Raw genomic sequence first — 19,930 nt, 5'->3', positions numbered from 1 at the left:
CGGGGTGGAGAGAGGAGTTGTGGTATTGTATGAGGAAGTCTGGTGTGTCAGAGAAGTATGTGAGGGTGGTGCAGGACATGTATGAGGACAGAGTGACAGCAGTGAAGTGTGCAGTAGGAACGACGGACTGGTTCAAGGTGGAGGTTGGACTGCATCAAGGATCGGCTCTGAGCCCTTTCCTGTTTGCAGTGGGGAAGGACAGGTTGACAGACAAGGTCAGACAGGAGTCTCTGTGGACTATAATCTTTGCGGATAATATTGTGATTAATATTGTGATGGTGAGAGTAGGGAGCAGGTGGAGAAGAGCCTGGAGAGGTGGAGGTACACGCTGGAGAGAAGGGGAATGTCTCTTGACCTGGAGTTAACAGTATCTGTAGGCAGGGCTGTAACATGTCCTAGGATACCAGTAACATACCTAAACCCAGGGAATATCACTTCCAGGATTTTTTCTGCAGCATTCTAAACTGGGTTCCTTTTTAAGCGTGAGGACACAACGCTTATAAATAAAACCTGTACATCTTTATTTCAAACATGCAGAAAAAAGACTACAAATGACTAGCTGCCTGTGGGTCGGATTCATTTACACCCTCATGTTGTTGACCTGAATCAGAAGCAAAAGCAGATCTCACTGCTGGTGCTAAATGGATCAGTGTAATTGGCTCCGCCCCTCTGTTTTACACACGTATAATAAAATCAACCCAAGCTGCAGAGTTAGTGAGGAAAAAACTCCCACAAGGAACATGCTCCAAACCCCACAACCCCTTGGAGATCCCACACCTAACATCACACTGGCCATTATTTATGTGCGTTATCCAGCTTACAGTCTCCATGGGGTCATATTCAAAATGATGGAATAAAATAGAAATGCACACACACACACACACACACACACACACACACACACACACACACACACACACACACACACACACACACTTCTCTCTTTATGTCTTCGACACCAATGAAATGCACCAAATTTATCACCAATGTCACACATCTCCATAAAAATGAGATGTTTTTCTTAGCGTGCTGCATTGATTTGTTGCCAGAGAAAAACAACACAGGTGTCATCTATCTCTCGAGCCACACACATACACACACACACACACACACACACACACACACACACACACACACACACACATAAGGAATAAACATTCTGCTAAATAACAGCTGCTCTCTGTGCTACTGACAAAGAAATAATCATTGTGCGTATTTTGCTGAAAGTGACAAGAGAAAGAGAAAGAGAGAGAGAGAGAGAGAGAGAGAGAGAGAGAGAGAGAGAGAGAGAGAGAGATTCACTACACAAGAAATCAAAGAACCTGTGTAGCTACATAGGTAATGATGTACCTTATTAACCTTAAAGCAGTGATAAACACTCGTTCTCTATCTTGAAGTCATAAACACAAAGTGTAAGCTGAATGTTATACTGTAGCTTTCACTCTGACTGGTACAAAACTCTCAAACTGGAGACTCCTTCCAGAAAAGAGTATACATGTCTCCCTTTGGGGAACTCCACAATATCAGAGATATTTCATCAGTCTTTGCTCTGTGTCCTGATTAGTCAGATGATGTTGGTTTAGAGCATGTGTTTGGAGCAGCACCATGATCAGAGATTCTTCTTTTTCATCACCTACATCTTCTTCATATTAAACCAATCACATTGGTTCTAGATAGATAGATAGATAGATAGATAGATAGATAGATAGATAGATAGATAGATAGATAGATAGATAGATAGATAGACGTACCTGATGTATGGAAGGACTGAGAGCGAAGGGGTCGGACAGGTGGTCCTACATCAGAGTCCAGGTTAAAGTCTCTGCTCAGCCCTGAAGAGGAGCCATGGGTCACCTGACCTGCATTTGCAGCTGAATAATCTGTGATACACACACACACACACACACACACACACACACAAGCTGAAAACACCAAGATGGAACCAAAACAGGCAGATGGACAGATGAGCAGACAGACGGACAGACGGGCAGACAGTGACAGTTTGTCCATATGAACAGAGACATAGACATCCAGAGGGAAGATTAATATAGTGTTAGTGTCGATACCTGAGGTGTGGAAAGACTGTGAGCGGTGCGGACGCAAGGGCAAAGCCCCCTCGGGATCAAGGTAATAGTCTCCGCCCAGTCTGGGGGAGAGGCCATGAGATATCTGACCCACGTTTGCAGCTAAGAATTCTGTGTGATACTCACACGCTGTTGAATAATATCAGTATGACAAGAGATTTTATTTATAAATTAAAAATAAGGACAGAGAGAACAAACACAGGCAGACAGACAGATGGACAGACAAACAGATGGACAGACAGACAGCCACAGCCAGCCAGACAGATAGACACAGACAGACAGATAGACACAGCCAGACAGACAGACTGATGAAATGAGGGTTAATAAAGCATTAGTAGATACCTGAAGTGTGGAAAGACTGGGAACGAAGTGGACGCACAGGAACAGCTGCACCAGGATCAAGGTAATAGTCTCCACCCAGACTGGGGGCGGAGCCTTGCATTACCTGCCCTGCAGCATAATCTGAGTGTAACAGCACATGCACAAGTCTTTAAAACTGACCATGAGTTGTGGGTTAGTGAGAAAAGATTTACACACAGTTGAAAACAACTAAGCGCATGAAACCAGGTAGATTTAGTGTCACCGTTACCATGACAACAGCAAGTCATATTGAAAGGAGGCGCTAATGTTAGTCACAGTAGAGTCACACGATTCTGCCTGGAAAATGCTTCTTCATGCCTCAACTTGTAAAAATGTAGTCTGTAATGACTTGCTTGTGGGTGTGGCCTGGCCGCCATGTTTCTTAGTTCTGATAAGTATTATATTCGTACTAAAACTAACGAGTGAGGAATAATGAAATGCGGCGTTACCTGGCAGGGAGGAGGATGAGTGTGTCCGTGCCAACCCCTGGGTGTGCAGGTTCGGCTGAAAAAAAAAAAACAACGGAAAATTATAAAATCGGTGTCAAACATATCTTATAAATCTAGAAGCAATCTAGAAAACGACTTGTGAAACCTTCATAAGACAAACTCATATATTCTCTCATGTTCTCTGATGTTTTATATATAGCAGTGGTGGTCCTTCAGAGAAGGTCTTGCTGGCCAACATTTTGTTTGTTTTTTTCATTTCATTTACTTTGTTTTAGATTGTCCATGAATATGTTTCAAATTATTTCCAATAATTTCTATTCCCTCCATTTCCTTCAAGGAGCAGCGCCACCAAGTGTGAGTTCAAGTTCGAGTTTCTATTAGCCGTCACATCACGTGTTGCCGGGGTCAAAAGTCTCCAACTTAAGCATGTAAAGTGAAATCTATGTTGCTTTAGCCAATCAGATTGTAAGTTTCTGACTCCAAGGCGTCTAGCAGGCATACGATAATGTCAGAATTTTCCCGTCCTTTGATTGGACTGTCAGAGAGCACGCTAGTCCGAGCTCACAACCTCCATCCAATAGCTGTTATTCCATTTTACAACGACTGACAGAGGAGAAGAAATCGATTTGTTCGCAGGACATTTACAAGACAAACATTGCAAAGAAAGCAGTACATCGTGATGAAAAATCGCCCGAAACAGTAAAAAAAACACTTTTCATTAACGGTTTATAGTTTTGTAAAAAACACACAATTCGCCTTCATTTAAAATCCCCAAGAAACCCGTAACGCACTGAAGAAACGCAGGAAACCCCGGGGTGATGTGATGAGGTGAATATCAAAGCTTCTGCTGGAGATGATGTATGTGGAGGTGCGGCTGTGGCTCCAGTGAAAGGAGACGTGTAGAATTGTGATCATTTGGGTTTCTTGCTTATTCATTCTCACTGTATGAGATTCCTGTAGTGCTCTGTTCTACTGCACCTCTCTATAAAACTGATGTTCCTCCAGATGTGGTGTCATAATAAAGCTATTAAGAGGTGGATTGATTTAAACAGGACACCACTGATATACACACTGTACACACAAAGGTTTGTTGACACCTGACCATAAGATTGCTATTTGCTTCTTTTTGAACATTGCATTTCCACAGTCCCAATTTGCTGTTATAATACAATATTACGAGCTCCACTCTTTTAGGAAGATGTTCAACTAGATTTTGTGGAGATTTGCATGAGATTCATTCAGCCACAAAGGTGTTAGTAAAGTCTGGGACTACAGGATTTTGGTGTGGTGACGACGTCTCGGGTGCAGTCAGTGTGAAAAAGTCTCTATAGCAGGAGATCTTCCACTCCAAACTCATTGAAAGCAGATCTTCATGGAGATCAGTGCTTAGCAACTTTGTGCTTACAGTTTGGAGAAGAACCACATCTGGCTGGAAATGTCAGGTCTCCCGGTACTTTTGGTAATAGAGCTGAGCTGTTTTTACCTTATTTGTATTAGAAAAGCGAATCAGGAGAAAAAATTGTGACTAATATTTTTCCGTTTCACTCGTCTCGATTCTGTGTGTATTAATAACTGCAGTAAGTATAAATGTCATTTTAAGCTCAGATAAATTACACTGTTGTATTGTTTTTTGCTCCAGGGTTTTCTGTGTGTGTGTGTGTGTGTGTGTGTGTGTGTGTGTGTGTGTGTGTGTTAAATAAAAATAGGTATTTCTTGTATGGAAAATGGTTTCTGCATTTCTTTTGACCTGTTGAACTTTCTCTTTTCTACTCTTCTCTGATTATAATGAGGAATACGACGACATAGACACACAGTAGCCCCCTAATTACCGTCTCTGCTCTGATTCTCACTCATTCAATACCAAAAGTATTGGCACCCCTTTACCCTGTCTATCGGGGACAGTAAGATTAAAAGTTAACAAAGTGATGTATCGATTTTAAAAAGTCTGCAAGTTAACATTTGTATCGCGATACATAATTTTTTAAAGATTTTTGCTTCTGTAGAACCCAAAGTATTTATATATAATTATTAGTGAATGTTCTAAAATTTTAATTATTCTGAAAGTGACCATTAATTTGTGACCAGTATTTGATAGGTAGAATTTTTTTTGTCACTAAACTGTTTCTCGAGTGCGTTCTCCCAGCACCGCTGCTGCTACGTGAATATGACGTAACGCATCACTACTGAGACCGAGACGTGTCCTGAGAGTCACATAGAATACAGATTAACATGGCAGAGGTAGAGCTGTGACTTCCTGCGGACACAACAGGAGAAAAACGAATCCTGCTAACTTCCCTTGGACTGAAGAAGCTCCTTGGATAAGTAAGGAAACATCTCGATCTAACCAGATTGAAGTCCAGTTAATGCGACTCAGCTTCCAGACACTTTATTACACGATCGTGTTCCTGATGCTACAGAACGTTAGCACTTTACTTCATTAAACTGACGTCTTGTAAGTTCTGGCTCAGTGCTCCTCCCTTTACACCAGTAGACAGGGTGGAAGGGTGCCAATACTTTTGGGTTAAATAGTGACCTTGGTCATAAAGAAATAAAGCCCACAGTCCCAGTGGACGCTGGGCATGAAAGCTCTCGGATGTGAGACTCCTGTGTGTCTCACCTGAGAGCCTGACAGAGTTCCGGCTCCACTCAGGTACGGCAGCCGGAGGGAGTTTCCAGGCCCGAGCAGATCTAAAGGCTCCTTCCTCATCAGAGCCTCAGCGCGGCGGATGATGTCCATCATGCGGTGGATGAAGCCCTCCTTCTCCGATGGCAGGATGAACTCGTTATGCACCTGCACACAGGAGATGCGGGTTATAGCTTGGAACTTCAGAAGAACCTGGTATAAAGGTATAAATGCTTATAAGCCACTGAGGTCACCATGACGGCGGCGATGTCCTCGGGATTGTCTCCGTCCAGGTCGAATTTAAATGTCACCATCTTGCTGTTGTGAGTCTGAAGCTGGCACTCCACCACCCGATCCACCTTATCTGACAACTGTGTGGAGATGAGACAGAGGGTGAGACATAAGATGAAACTCTGAATGGGACACAAAGCAAGAGAGAGTCTTATAGAGCAGGGGTGGCCAACCCGTGGCTCGCAAACCGCATGCGGCTCTTTGGCTGGTTTCATGCGGCTCTTACGTTCATATCGAAGTTTGTGTTTGTTTGTTTTTTTAAAGTGCGTGTTCGCTTCGCTTGAGTTCAATACGGTATTTTAAGACTTAAATGAGCTTGCCCCTACTGGGAAACTTTGCGGTATATCAGACGAAACACAATTGTAATGACGCAATAAAAAAGCGCAGCAGCACACAGTTATCTGGATAAGAGCAACATGTCTGCGGTGTGCGGAGAGCGATTTGCTAAACATGCAATGCTGAAATTTTAAGAGTATCTGCAAAAAGTTTCTTCAAGTCGGGTTTAATTTATCACCTGAAATCCAAACATCCCAATTGCCTTCTAAATATGAGAAGAACGCAACGCAGAAAAGTAAAGTCAATCCGAGCATGCGCACTCCGTCTGTAGAGGACGTTTTTGAAAAGGCAGGAAAGTTTTCCAGTGATGATGCCAAGGCAAAAGGCAGAACACAAAAAATGATGGATTTCATTGACTTTTGAATTGAATTTTCATTTCGGTGTATCCCTAAAATATTATCGTTGGTGTGGCCCTCTGACACAATTCAGGTTTCTCATGTGGCCCCTTGTAAAAATTAATTGCCCACCCCTGCGGTATATTCATCTCACGCACATGCGCATTTGACGAAAATACCGTATTGAACTCAAGCGAAGTGAACACGCACATAAAAACACACACAAAGTCTGTGTTTTCTACCCTGAAACACGTGAAATCAAAGCATCGATCTGTTCTGACTGACACACGTGAAAGAATTGCTCGAGTGGCAACAACGGAATCCGAGGCAGATTTGAAGGGGATTGTTCAAGGCAAGGAATGCCAAAAGTCCCACTAAGTAACATGCATAGTAAAAGAAAAACGCTATTGTAAATTATTATATTTTTGTTTGTGGACTTGGTTAAACAGAGTTTGTGTGTGTGAGACAGTGCAGTGTTCATTGTTGAAAATGACTGTCCTGTGGTCTTAGAACTGTAGGAGTCAATTTCTGTCATTATGTTGGTGTGTGACATTTACAATAAATCTGGCTGAGCAGAGGTGTGTGTGTGTGTGTGTGTGTGTGTAAGAGGAACACAGTAAAAAATGTGGCTCTCGGTCTCTGACTGGTTGGCCACCCCTGTTATAGAGGGTGAGACAGGGAGTGAAACCAAAACAAAGACGGAAGTTGAGATGCAAGGTGAGAAAGAAATGAGACCATGTTATAGAGAGCATGAGACCAAAACAGATTGAGACTAAGCGAAACAAAGGTGAAGTTTTGATTACGTATTAGTATGAGTCAGAGAGTGAGACAAAGTGGGACAAAGAGAAAAGAAAAGTTTGCGATAGAGTCTTAGTGAGACAGAAAGTGAAACAAAGAGACTGGAAATATAACAAGTGATGAGACAAATTGAGACAGAGTAAGACTAATAATTAAACAAATTGAGACAGAGCGAGACTAATAATGAGACAAATTAAGACAGAGTGAGACTAATAATGAGACAAATTGAGACAGAGTGACACTAATAACAGGACAAATTGAGACAAAGTGACACTAATAATGAGACAAATTGAGACAGAGTGAGACTAATAATGAGACAAATTGAGACAGAGTGAGACACAGCTAAGTAAGATTTACTTCAAATCAAGCGCATGTAGTGGACTGATCTTTTATTGTAATTTGTGATAATATGTTTAGAAACAGATTAAGAATAACAGATATGTGTGTGTGTGTGTTTGTGTGTGTGTCTGTGTGTGTGTGTGTGTGTGTGTGTGTGTGTGTGTGTGTGAGTGTGTGTGCGCGTGCGTGTGTGTGTGTGTATGAGCTCTCGGACGTTCTGTAATACCCCTGTAATCCGCAGCCGTGAGCGAGCTCTCTTCCTCAGCAGTTTACTTCCTGTGCGTTTGCTGGGACCTTTACTGCTCATCTCTGATAGGCCCTCGTTCCCGTCACTCAAACCAGATGTCACATCAGAGGCGTAACTAAAAACAAAGAATAGGTCATGGGCAAGGTTAAAGGTCAGAAAGTGGGTGTGGCTTAAACAAACAAACCATCAGCAGCATCCGCATAGTGTATGGCTCCTTGTTGATCTGACAGTTCCTCAACCTCAGCTACATCACTCCAGTTTATAATCAGACACAATTCCATACAGTATGTCTTTGACAGACAGACAGCAAATCATCAATTTACTTAAGTTCCTTCTGACTTCTAACTCATGACTCTTTCACACACACGCCTCTGTAGTGCAAAAAAGAACAAAGATTAAACTAATCCAGATGTTCTTCTCCTGTTGTGTGTGCAGGAAGTTACAGCTCTACCTCTGCCATGTTAATCTGTATTCTATGTGACTCTTAGGACATGTCTCGGCTTCTGTAGTGTTGTGACGTGTCATATTCACGTAGCAGCAGTGGTGCTGGGTTGGGGTTATGGTGACGAGAAATCGAGCGATATATCAAATACTGGTCACAAATTAATGGTCACTTTTTAAATATTAAAATTATAGAACATCTACTAATAATTAAATAGAAATACATTGGGTTTTTTTTATGATGCAAATATCTTGAAAACAATGCATCACTTGTTTCTGATGCACACTCTTTCAAATTAGATGCATCACGTCGTTAACTTTTATGGCGAATCCCTGAATTTTACTTCCCATATAAATAAATATATATATATATATACACTGGCAATCAAAATTAGAGAACAATTTATAAACAGTTGAACAATTCACTGCTCAACAGTTGAAGGAGTTTTTGTCCTGTCTATACCATGCTACCAGAACACCTTTTCCACAAAATAACTAAGGCATTTAAAAAAAAACATTTTGCAGAAAACACACTGATCAAAATTAGAGAACAACAATGACTGTAGCATGGAAAAAGATTACAACAAAATGTTCTGACCATTACAACAGTCAGCAATTAGTAGGAAGTGTACAGGCTTCTGCTCTGAAAGACTTCAGCACATCTGCAGCCACAGGACAGCTCTCGTCTCTCACACTGCTCTGGTGTGATTTTGGTCCACTCTTCTTCCAGTCTCCTCCACAGTTCGGTGACTGTAGTGGGTTTCTTGGCCATAACTTTGTCACCAAAGATTTTCCAGAGGTTCTCTATTGAGTTGAGATCAGGACTCTGGGCAGGCCATGTCATTATTTCAATGTTTTCAGTTTCAAGAAACTGCTTTACCCATTTTGCTGTGTGACATGGAGCGTTGTCCTGCATGAACACTGCGGGCTGATTGGGTGATGAACGCAGGGAAGGAACCATATGTTGTTGAAGAAGGTTCTGATAAACATTTGCATTCGCTCTGCCATGTAGCTGTAGAAGAGGCCCAACTCCTGCTGCAGAAAACATGCCCCAAACCATGACACGTCCTCCTCCACTTTTCACTGACTTCTTTACACACTTTGGGTTCAGTCTTTCTCCAGTTTGTCGAACATAATGTTTCCCATCAGACCCAAATATATTAAACTTGCTTTCATCACTGAAGTGAACTTTGGACCAGTTCTCCTCTGTCCACACATGCTCCTCAGCAAAGCTTAGTCTAGCCTTTTGATTCTTTCTGCTAATGAGAGGTTTGGTCACTGCAGAGTGGGCTTTCAGTCCAAATGCTCTTAAACGTCGAGACACTGTATGACGAGACAGATCCTTACCCTGTTCAGCGCTGAACTGGTGAGCAATTCCAGCTGCAGTGTGGAAACGATTGCCCATTGAGATCCTCCGCAGTATCCTGTCCTCTCTTGTATTTGTCTTCCGTGGACGACCAGCCTTCTTGGCAGACTTGAATAAGTTTGTGATGTTGTAAAGATGAAATATTCTTGTAATCACAGATTTGGAACGACCAACTTGTCTTGCTATGGTCTGATAGGGTCGTCCCTTTGGCCTTCATCTGGACAACCTGCTGCCGGATGCTTTCAGTCACTTTAGAACGGCCCACCATCTTGCAGAGTCAGTGAAACTGGAAGTTAGGCTGCCAGTTAAATAGGGGTTTACAGATAATCAAGGAAATTAGCACCAGGTACCAGATTAACACCAATAACTGGGAGGTATCTGAAAGTGTTCTCTAATTTTGATCAGTATGTTGGGGAACACACTGTCAGTCTGAAGAATCATATGAATTCATTGGGTAGGACAAACAACATCACACTGAGCTCAGTCAGCCTCAGCTTAAAGCAGCAACCTCTGTTTGTTGTTTCGTGTGTGTGTGTGTGTGTGTGTGTGTGTAGGTGTGTGTGTGTGTGTGTGTGTGTGTGTGTGTGTGACTCATACAGGAGTAGAGGCTCTGCTAAATGGAGCGTCAGCCATCCTACATGCCCAAAATCTGATCTCTGAGGCGGAAAATGAATCTACTGCAGCATGCAGCATTCGGCTCATATCTGCTTCTGACGTCAAAAAACCACGTCAGGATGAAACGTGGAAAAATATATTTTATCCCTGTGCGTGCGTAAACCCACCTACACACACACACACACACACACACACACACACACACACACACACAAACAAGTTTCCCAATTACTAGTGCGTGAATGCATAGTAATTGGAAATAAGCCTCATGTATCCATCCACACTGAAAGCATCTACTGTGAAGTATGAAGTGTTTATGGAGTTGAATTGCTGCCTCTGCAATCGACATCCAAGCTTCATTCACTTTTTAATGATAGAAGTTACCTGTCGACTGGAGAGGAGAAGCCGCTGGCCCCGCTGGAGTTCACTCTTTCAGAGTTGTGGGATACGGCGATGCTCTGGAGGAGCAGGAGAACAGGAAAACACTGAAATGTGTGGGTGAGATTCAGTGCATTCAAAAGTACATATCAAACCCTTCAATGTGCCCTAAAGAACATGAGCATAAAGGGTTTAACTCCGCTAGGAGATACAGTCTCTGGACCACCTGACTTTAGCTGGTTCTTCTCCAAACTGTTACCACGAAGTTGGAGACACACATGTGTATAGGAGGTCTTTGGATGTGCTAGCAAGAAGAACATCCTGTACAACTGTTCCAGCATGATAATCGCTCCATGAAAATCTGCTTTACATGGGATAAAGTGGAAGATCTCCTGCTATAGAGCTCCAACAATATTAAACACCTTTTTCAATGAATTTTTCATGCTGACTGCACCCCAGAAGCCTCCTTATTTTACCTACCTGACTTTATTAGCACCCTTGAGGACACATGAATCTCACACAAAATCTAGTGGAACATCTTTCCAGAAGAGTGGAGGTTCTTATAACAGCGATTCAATGTGGAACAGAATGTTCAGAAGGTACACAGCAATTTTATAGTCAGGTGGTTATACAGTGTAATTGCAGTTCATGTACCAAAAAAAAAACAAAAAAAAAAAAACGGTATTTTTTTTCCATGAAACAAATATTATTTTTTTAATTATAGCCATGAAGCTCCGCCCATTACTCACTGAGGGAAAGCGGAGTGCTGGGATTGGATGGTTCATCACAGGCAAGGCTTCTGTGGGTGGAGCTTCAACAACCGGCTCAGTGGGTGGAGCTATGATTGCAGAGGTGGAGCTTAGCACAGGGCACAGAGCTTCAGGAGGCTCTTGGAGGCCGGAGGAGCTGAGGTAGCCGTCAGTCTCGCAATCCGCTGCCAGGAAGATCAGAAAACAGTCGCTGATGCTGAGCAAGGACTAGAATTTATATGACAATTATATTAGTAAAAATAAATCTGATAAATGTAACATTACAGCACAATTTAAAAACAGAAAGAAATTCAGGAAAATATTATCGCATTAAAAATACCCTGATGAATTACGCAATAGCTATAAATATACATTTATCTTGAATAACATAAATACGTTTTTTAATTATGCGACGAATAACAGAAATGTTTGTAGAGCTGTCATTTGATTAAAATATTTAAACGCGATTAATCGCACAATCGAGTTAATTTGTGATTAATCGCAACTCAAATTCATTTCAATGTCACAAATTTTATCAACGCGCGTTTAACGCAACGCGCATTTCTGTTTGACCATTTTTATTAAACATATAAATAAATATAACAGAAGGCGAAATTAAAGCATTCAAAGCGACACACGTTTATTCATGACGTCCTTTCTTTGCTCAGATATAAACAAAATAATAATAAACTTTTTTTAATCACTAAACATTTGTTTTACTGTTGCACCAAGTCTCAAATCAGCACCAAAATCTGCCATGATGCGCACATCCGGCAACTAAAACCGTCCGTGTGGAAACATAGCAAAATTTCTGTTTGGTGTCCTGATGATTTATGTCATTTAAAACACCATCATTACTTAAAAACTAAATAATTTTTATGAGCTGCACCATCATCTGAATCTATCTATCTATCTATTTATCTATCTATCTATCTATCTATCTATCTATCTATCTATCTATCTATCTATCTATCTGTCTGTCTGTCTGTCTGTCTGTCTGTCTGTCTGTCTGTCTGTCTGTCTGTCTGTCTGCTTCAATATATATTTCTTTATTTATTTGTTTTGTTTTTTATATCCAAAAATTCATACAAAATTCTGGCTTAAAAACATTGACATAAAAGACATACAACAAAATGTTCTTATTTATTTCTTACTTTATTTATTTTTGTGTAGATAAACTGTATGGCCAAAGTTTGTGGACACCTGACCATAAGATTGCTATGAGCTTCTTTTTGAACATCCCCATTCCACATTAGGTCCCAATTAACTGTTATAATGAGCTCCACTCTTCTGGGAAGATGTTCCACTAGATTTTGTTTGAGATTCATTCAGCCACCAGGGTTTAGTAAAATCAGGTACTGATGTATGTCATGAAAAATGCATCCTATAGTAAGGTGTTCAATAGGGTTGGAGCTTTAGAGCAGGAGAGCTTCCACATACTTCCAACCCATGGAAAGCAGATCATTAATGGAGGCAGTTTGTGTCCTGCTGGAACAGGTTTAAGTCTCCTAGTTCCAATGAAGGGAAAATTGAATGCTACTGTACCCATTGTGGTAACAGTTTTGGGAAGAAACACATATGACTGGAAAAGTCAGGTGTTCCAATACAGTGGATTTTTGTGTTGTGTAAACGTGTCTACATCCACACACAGTGTCATCATGTAATGAAATTGCGACAGACCTTCATGTCAGAATAAAAAACACTATCAGCTTCATCAATTCAGTTGAATCAGTAGCTGGATTTCGGTGACTAAGCATCAGGAGAATGTCGAGTGTAACCAGTGTGACTGAAACTGAACTGTTCGCTGAAATATCTGCAGGCTAAGATGGAGATGGAGATATCTTTATGAAAAATATTTCAGAAAGATTTATTTTTATCTGATTCATATTCATCTTTTTTTTTAATTGCATTCAAATATTAAAATTGAAGAGGAAGATTTCCATTTTTTTGCAGATACCATTATCCAGAGCAACCTACAATTATCTCATTCATACAACTGAGCAGTTATGGGGTTAAAGAGCTTGGCCAGGAGTGGTAACCCAGGAGTAGTAGCCCAGGATTGGTAACCCAGGAGTGGTAGCCCAGGAGTGGTAGCCCAGGAGTGGTAACCCAGGAGAGGTAGCCCAGGAGTGGTAGCCCAGGAGTGGTAACCCAGGAGAGGTAGCCCAGGAGTGGTAGCCCAGGAGTGGTAACCCAGGAGAGGTAGCCCAGGAGTGGTAGCCCAGGAGTGGTAGCCCAGGAGTGGTAGCCCAGGAGTGGTAACCCAGGAGAGGTAGCCCAGGAGTGGTAGCCCAGGAGTGGTAGCCCAGGAGTGGTAACCCAGGAGAGGTAGCCCAGGAGTAGTAGCCCAGGAGTGGTAACCCAGGAGAGGTAGCCCAGGAGTAGTAGCCCAGGAGTGGTAACCCAGGAGAGGTAGCCCAGGAGTAGTAGCCCAGGAGTGGTATAGGGTTTAAACTTTGAGATCCAAAGGCCAATGCATTAACCACTAAGCTACAGTAGCACCTCCCCAGGATTACAGTTCCTTAGTAAAGGTCGACTAAATTTAAGCGATACCGATAACTAGGTTGGATCGTACTTACCGATAACCGATTAATCAATAAAAAAAATTTTATGGATGCTGGATAAAAAACAATCACTTTATGTAAAATAGTACTGAAGTGTATTACACAAAAAAAGGTTCAATAATAAATATAATTAAATAATTCATAAACGATGAATAATATATATAATATAATGCTCTGCTTGCAGTCTCACGTGTAAAAACAAACAACACGTGGTGTCAGCGAATCGCCTCTAGAGGCCACTGTCGTAATGACGGGAAAAATATCGGTATGGATTTTTGCCAAAGCCAATAGTTCCAGCGGTCAGCTATCAGTGCTGATTAAGCGTTTTTGTCCTCCTCTATTACTTCAGATTAAATTTGAGTTAGGATTACAGTTTGATATGCTGTTCGACGGTGTACCACCAATCGTTCACCAGCAACCTTTCTGCTCTTCGGATCTGCCCGATTCATCCCGACACCCTACCTCTGGATGGAGTTCTCTTTAATTGGAGACCACTCTGAAGACCACTCTCAAGCCTGAAGACCCATGAAGCTCCTGAGTGACTCAGGATGAATTTATACTGTAATTAATGTCAACAGTCTGCTACAATGGGTTCAGGACCACAGTTTGCATGAACAGTTCTGCATGTGAGCAGGAATCACTGAACACCTCAACAATGATGGAACTGTAATGAATGGACATTCAGTGTTGAGGATGAAGATGAGGTTCCCTCACCACTGGCTCACTCATTGGGGATAAACTTATAATAACAAGAAACGAACTTATAGGCTCCAAACGTATACATCCTTATATACAACTTTATAACCGCTTCATCTGCGTAAAGCTGCTTTGAGAAAATGTTGACTGTTAAAAACATTCTACAATTGATAAAGAATTTAATTGAACGTACACACACACACACACACACACACACACACACACACACACACACACACACACACACACACATGCTATTTTCCATCCCCGTGGGCACTCAGCTCAGGTTTCAGTAATACGTGCACTAAAAGGTACCTCAAGGCTACTCTGCTTTTTAAAGGGACATCATGTACCATATATGGCAATTTGGGGCGGTTCAATATGCAAATGAGGTTGGTTGCTCATTGTTCGGTTTAATGCACTGCACAAATACAGGCCCTGTTCTGAAAAAATAGGTCGGAACTCGTCACCTGTGTGATTCGGGAATAACCCGATTCAGAATTCTGCGGCTCATCGGGAGGTAGTTTGGTAGTTTTTGAATATTTATCATAAATAATAATATTTATAAACGTGTGCAGGACTTACAGGTGGCGGAGGAGTAACAGGCCTGGTGGATGTTGTAGTGGTGCTGGTGTTCCGTGTCCAGTTCCTCGGGCTCGGTGGTGAAGCTGGCGTTAATCCCAGAGTCCATGGAGCTGTTAGCGGTGGATAGTAGCGGCACGGAGACGGTCACGGTGGGAGTCATCTGGACCGGGCTGAACACACCGCTCTCGGCCGACATTTGCGGCTGGAGAGACGGGAGATTCAGCACGGGAGGTTCTGCCTCGGGAACGGACTCGGGTTCCTCCTCGATCACTTCGTCCTGACGGCTCTTCTGCTCCTCGTTCGCCAGTCGGCGCCGCTTCTCGCGCTGACGCTTGATGATGGTGGCGCGGTCACGGATGGCTTTGGCCACCAGCTTGTAGTCGGCGTCGCACACAAAACCGAGCACCACCTGTAACAGAGAGAGAGAATGAACTTCTAACTGATGAAGAAGCTCCTCGGCTGAGTGAGAACTTCGGACGTATTAGAACAATCCAATCACTTTGACTCGACGTGTGAGTGTTGAATCAGGAACACTTCGGTTTATTCACTACACCTCTCACGTTTCACGCAATCACACGCTCTTACACACTCTTATTGATCTCTCTGACCTTTAACCCCTTGACCAGCTGATTAGATGTGACTAGCCGAGGTCAAAGGCTAACGTTTTTTGAAGCTTCCAACAACATAATATCTACACAGGAACTCTTCCTGTACTCACAGTGTTCACATCATTGTGAGGAAAAACACCACGAATCAACCTGGAGCTTTTCATCTACTGTTCATCTTTGTGTTTATATTTAATACAGTAATTCAACATAACTGACTGCTGCACTGATGATCTCAAAAACAAGAGTCTTCAATCTGATTCTGGAAAAGTCCAAACACAGGAACAAACAAACAAACAAACAAAGGAATAAACGAATAAAGAAACAAACAAAAAACAAATTAATAAATGAACAAAAAGGAAGGAAATAAGGAAGGAAGGAAGAAAGGAAGGAAGGAAGGAAGGAAGGAAGAAGGAAGGAAGGAAGGAAGGAAGGAAGGAAGGAAGGAAGGAAGGAAGGAAGGAAGGAAGGAAGGAAGGAGCAAACAAACATACAAATGAACGAATGAACGAATGAATTACTAAATAATTGATTGAATGAATGAATTAACGAACAAAGAAAAATTAACTTTCAAATGAACAAAGGAAGGAAGGAAGAAAGAAACAAACAAACAAAAAGGAATGAATGGATGAATAAACAAACAAAGGAACAAACAAACAAAAGAATCAACAAATGGACAAATGAAGAAACAAATGGATGACAAATAAATAAACAAATGAAGGAACAAACAAGCAAATTAACATAAGAATGGGAAACAAACAATCAAACAAATAAACTAATTAAAAAAGGAACCAAAGAACAAATAAACTGTCAAATTAGGACGGAGACCAGAGTGAGCTGAGCGTATACCTCACAGTGCTCTGATACAAACAAACAAACAAACTAATAAACAAACACAAATGAATTAATAAAAGAAAACATAAAATAAAATGAATGAAATTAAAAGTTGACATTTTATAGAAGAACTAAAATAATTCAATATTATTAATTAATTAAATACAATTGTGGCCTAAAAAACCTTACAGTTTAAAATCGTTACATTTTTTCCAAATAAAATCACAAATAAATCCTAAATATGTGAATAATCCTCTCACCATCTCCTGGGCCACCTCCTCAGGGACGTCTTTGTGGAGCTCGAACAGGAACTCGATAGCGTTGTTGTCTTTGTACTTGCCGTGAAGCTTCTTGGTGTCATCCATCCGGAGCCAGAGTTTCAGACCCGACTTCACCATGTCGTCCTCCTCGGCCAGCTCCACGTGGACGCCGGTGTTCTCCTGGAAGAAGGGATGCTCTAACAGGTCCTGGATGGTGTACCTGACCAATCAGAGAACAAAGCATTAAAGGTTGTGGACTTGCAGAGTTTCCATTGACAAATGTTCTCAGGAAGATTGCACCTGGGGTCATAATGAAAGACTGAATGCCATCAGTGGCTGCAGAGTTCGCATACAATCAAAGTAAAGTTAAAGGAGCTTTCTAAATTTCTCATTAGGACAAAGACTGGATTGGGAAAAAAGTAACAGAGACATAGAGATATCAAACATCCCTTTTTAAGAATGAAACATTTCAGGACGTGTTGTTCTCGTCTTAGAATAGACGAAAACAGGAACTCGTGGAAATCTAGGTCAGTTCCGCACATAGTAGCTATTATTCCAGGTTCATGTAAGTTCTTTCTCATTCATTAGAGTAGTATGTTCTCCTGGGACTGGTTGTGTATACTGGGTGAGTTTCAGAAAACCGATAAGTGACACAATCACTCATCTGGCTTTCGGTTTCAGTGAAAGATCACCGTAATGATGTAAGAAACCTTTAACGTGTATCAATGAACAAGACGTTAAACAGCTCCTTTATTAAATTCGCAAAAATGCATGAATCCACACTGAGTCCGAATTTGCTCTTATAATAAGCTTCACTCTTCTGAGAAGATGTTCCACTAGATTTTGTGGAGATCTGATGTAGATGAGGTGAGGAGACCTGGGGGTGCAATCAGAGTTCCAATTTATCCCAACTGTTTTCAATAGAGTTTATAGTTCTATAGAAGGAGATCTTCCACTCCAACCCATGAGAAGCAGATTTTCTGGGAGCTGGCTTTGTGAGTGGTGCTGGAACAGGTTTGGGTCTGCTAGTTTAAGGGAAAGGAAAATGTCCAGCTATTGTGTGAATGGAACTTTGTGCAGACAGTTTGGGGAAGAAGCCAGTACTTCCATACAGTGGAGCTTCCAACAGGAAGGAGAGGAAAATAATTCCAGATGAAACAATTCAGTGGAGAATATCGAAAGTTATCTATTAATGATTTTACAAAAAATGTATTTGTCAGACTGTTTAATGACCCGCATCATTACAAATATACAGTTAACTGAAGTTAAGTGTGAACTAAACATTCACCAGGAACCTTTAAAGCCACGCCCAAACTTCAAGTAAACGGTTGAACGTAACTTCAGAAGTGTGAGTTGAGACAAGTAGATCACAATGTTTATGGAAAAAAATACAGTATATCAGGGTCATTAAACTGTCATACACGTGACATTAGAACAATCTGAGTGGTGAAGTGAAGAACACTGATGATCTTCATCATGGCACCTGTTAGTGGGTGGATTTATTTATTAGGCAGCAGGTGAACATTTTGTCCTCAAAGTTGATGTTAGAAGCAGGAAAAATAGGATTTGATAGAGTTTGACAAATTGTGACGTCTGGACGACAGAGCGTCTCCAAAACTGCAGCTCTTGTGGGCTGAAGAAGAAGATTGTATGAGTTTTTTGTTCATGTAACATTGATGTATTCGATATTGGCACATTATTCCATAACTCCATGATTCTGAAGTGTATTTACAGATGAAACATTAATTTCAGCATGATGTTTTGTGTGTACATCAAATTCATTCGAACCTGAACCCTGCTCTTTACCCACACTGGCTAATCCAGGTGAGGTCCATCCAGGTAGCGTGTTGCGCGTGAAGCAGGTTCATGTAAGTGCGAGTCACATGATTATTTTGGACGCCTTCTGCTTCACTGGGGAACAGGAATAGCAGCTTGTTCTGCCTCGTCGCCTTTGTTTAAATGTCAAAAATACACAAGCACAAGGTGAAAAGACTGACTCCAGCTGCTGGCAAACATCACACCAATGAATGTACACACACACACACACACACACACACACTCTGACACACATTGTGGTTAATGGTTCCCCCAGTGGTGTTAGTGTGTGATCATGGACAGATGTGCGAGGGATTCTCTACGTTACCTCTCCTTCTTGTTCATGCGGATGCAGCCCTCGATGATCTCCTTCAGCTCCGGGACGTTCACTTTGAAAAAACTGTCTGGCTTCATGCCCTGTGTGTGTAAAACAGAGACAAGGGAAAGAAAGAAAGGTGTTTTTACTTGTCATATACTTTACAGCACAGTGACACATATCCTAGCGATGTTAGGAAGCTGGGGTCAATGATACACCACCCCTGGAGCAGTGATTAATAAGGGCCACAAGAAGGTGCAGCTTGGTAATGCTGGATCTTGAACCCCCAACCTTCTTGGTTGACACCTAAGTGTGATATTTCCTCTGTGTAGCATATTTGATACACATAGGAGGAGGGGGGGATGTCCAGAAGATAATCCAATCAAAATTACGTCCAATTTTTTTAAATTATTAATTAGGCAGCAGGTGAACATTTTGTCTTCAAAGTTGATGTTAGAAGCAGGAAAAATGGGCGAGCGTAAGGATTTGAGCGACAGATTGTGACGTCTAGACGTCTGGGTCAGAGCGTCTCTAAAACTGCAGCTCTTGTGGGATGTTCCTGCAGTGTTCTGCAGGTCTGCAGTGGTCAGTATCTATCAAAAGTTCTCCAAGGAAGGAACAGTGGTGAACGACAGGGTCGTAGGGGACGAGGCTCATTGATGCACGTGAGGAGTGAAGGCTGGTCCAGTGGTCTGATCCAACAGACGAGTTCCAGTCGCTCAAACTGCTGAAGAAATTCATGTTGTTAATGATCTGGTTTTAGCAGCAAAAAGGGGATCAACACAATATTAAGCAGGTGGTCATAATGTTCCGGCTGATTAGTGTCTAGTCCCTTTTATTAAAT

At 41.7% G+C, this 19,930-nt stretch overlaps 1 protein-coding gene across 5 annotated transcripts in view; it reads right to left on the bottom strand.

Annotated features, from left to right (window-relative positions):
• Positions 1 to 19,930, bottom strand: part of wnk4b (WNK lysine deficient protein kinase 4b) — a 66,608-nt gene that overhangs the window by 7,135 nt on the left and 39,543 nt on the right. The window contains exons 5-16 of one of the 5 annotated variants that reach the window (XM_046834547.1): positions 19,099 to 19,187; positions 16,956 to 17,175; positions 15,257 to 15,665; positions 11,412 to 11,596; positions 10,669 to 10,742; positions 7,842 to 7,977; positions 5,771 to 5,887; positions 5,511 to 5,684; positions 2,894 to 2,948; positions 2,427 to 2,546; positions 2,067 to 2,213; positions 1,752 to 1,880 (exon numbers count right to left, since the gene is read on the bottom strand). In XM_046834547.1, the coding sequence (XP_046690503.1) occupies positions 1,752 to 1,880; positions 2,067 to 2,213; positions 2,427 to 2,546; positions 2,894 to 2,948; positions 5,511 to 5,684; positions 5,771 to 5,887; positions 7,842 to 7,977; positions 10,669 to 10,742; positions 11,412 to 11,596; positions 15,257 to 15,665; positions 16,956 to 17,175; positions 19,099 to 19,187 (1,855 nt within the window). Of the gene's footprint in view, positions 1 to 1,751; positions 2,214 to 2,426; positions 2,547 to 2,893; positions 2,949 to 5,510; positions 5,685 to 5,770; positions 5,888 to 7,841; positions 7,978 to 10,668; positions 10,743 to 11,411; positions 11,597 to 15,256; positions 15,666 to 16,955; positions 17,176 to 19,098; positions 19,188 to 19,930 lie in introns of all 5 variants that reach the window. The other 4 variants (XM_046834545.1, XM_046834549.1, XM_046834546.1 and 1 more) reach the window with 4 other exon arrangements.

Source organism: Silurus meridionalis, chromosome 22 (assembly GCF_014805685.1).
Source record: "Silurus meridionalis isolate SWU-2019-XX chromosome 22, ASM1480568v1, whole genome shotgun sequence".
In the NCBI taxonomy this organism is placed as follows: Eukaryota; Metazoa; Chordata; class Actinopteri; order Siluriformes; family Siluridae; genus Silurus; species Silurus meridionalis.
The sequence above is the reverse complement of the archived record's forward strand: the minus strand, read 5'-3'. Positions and strand labels throughout refer to the sequence as shown.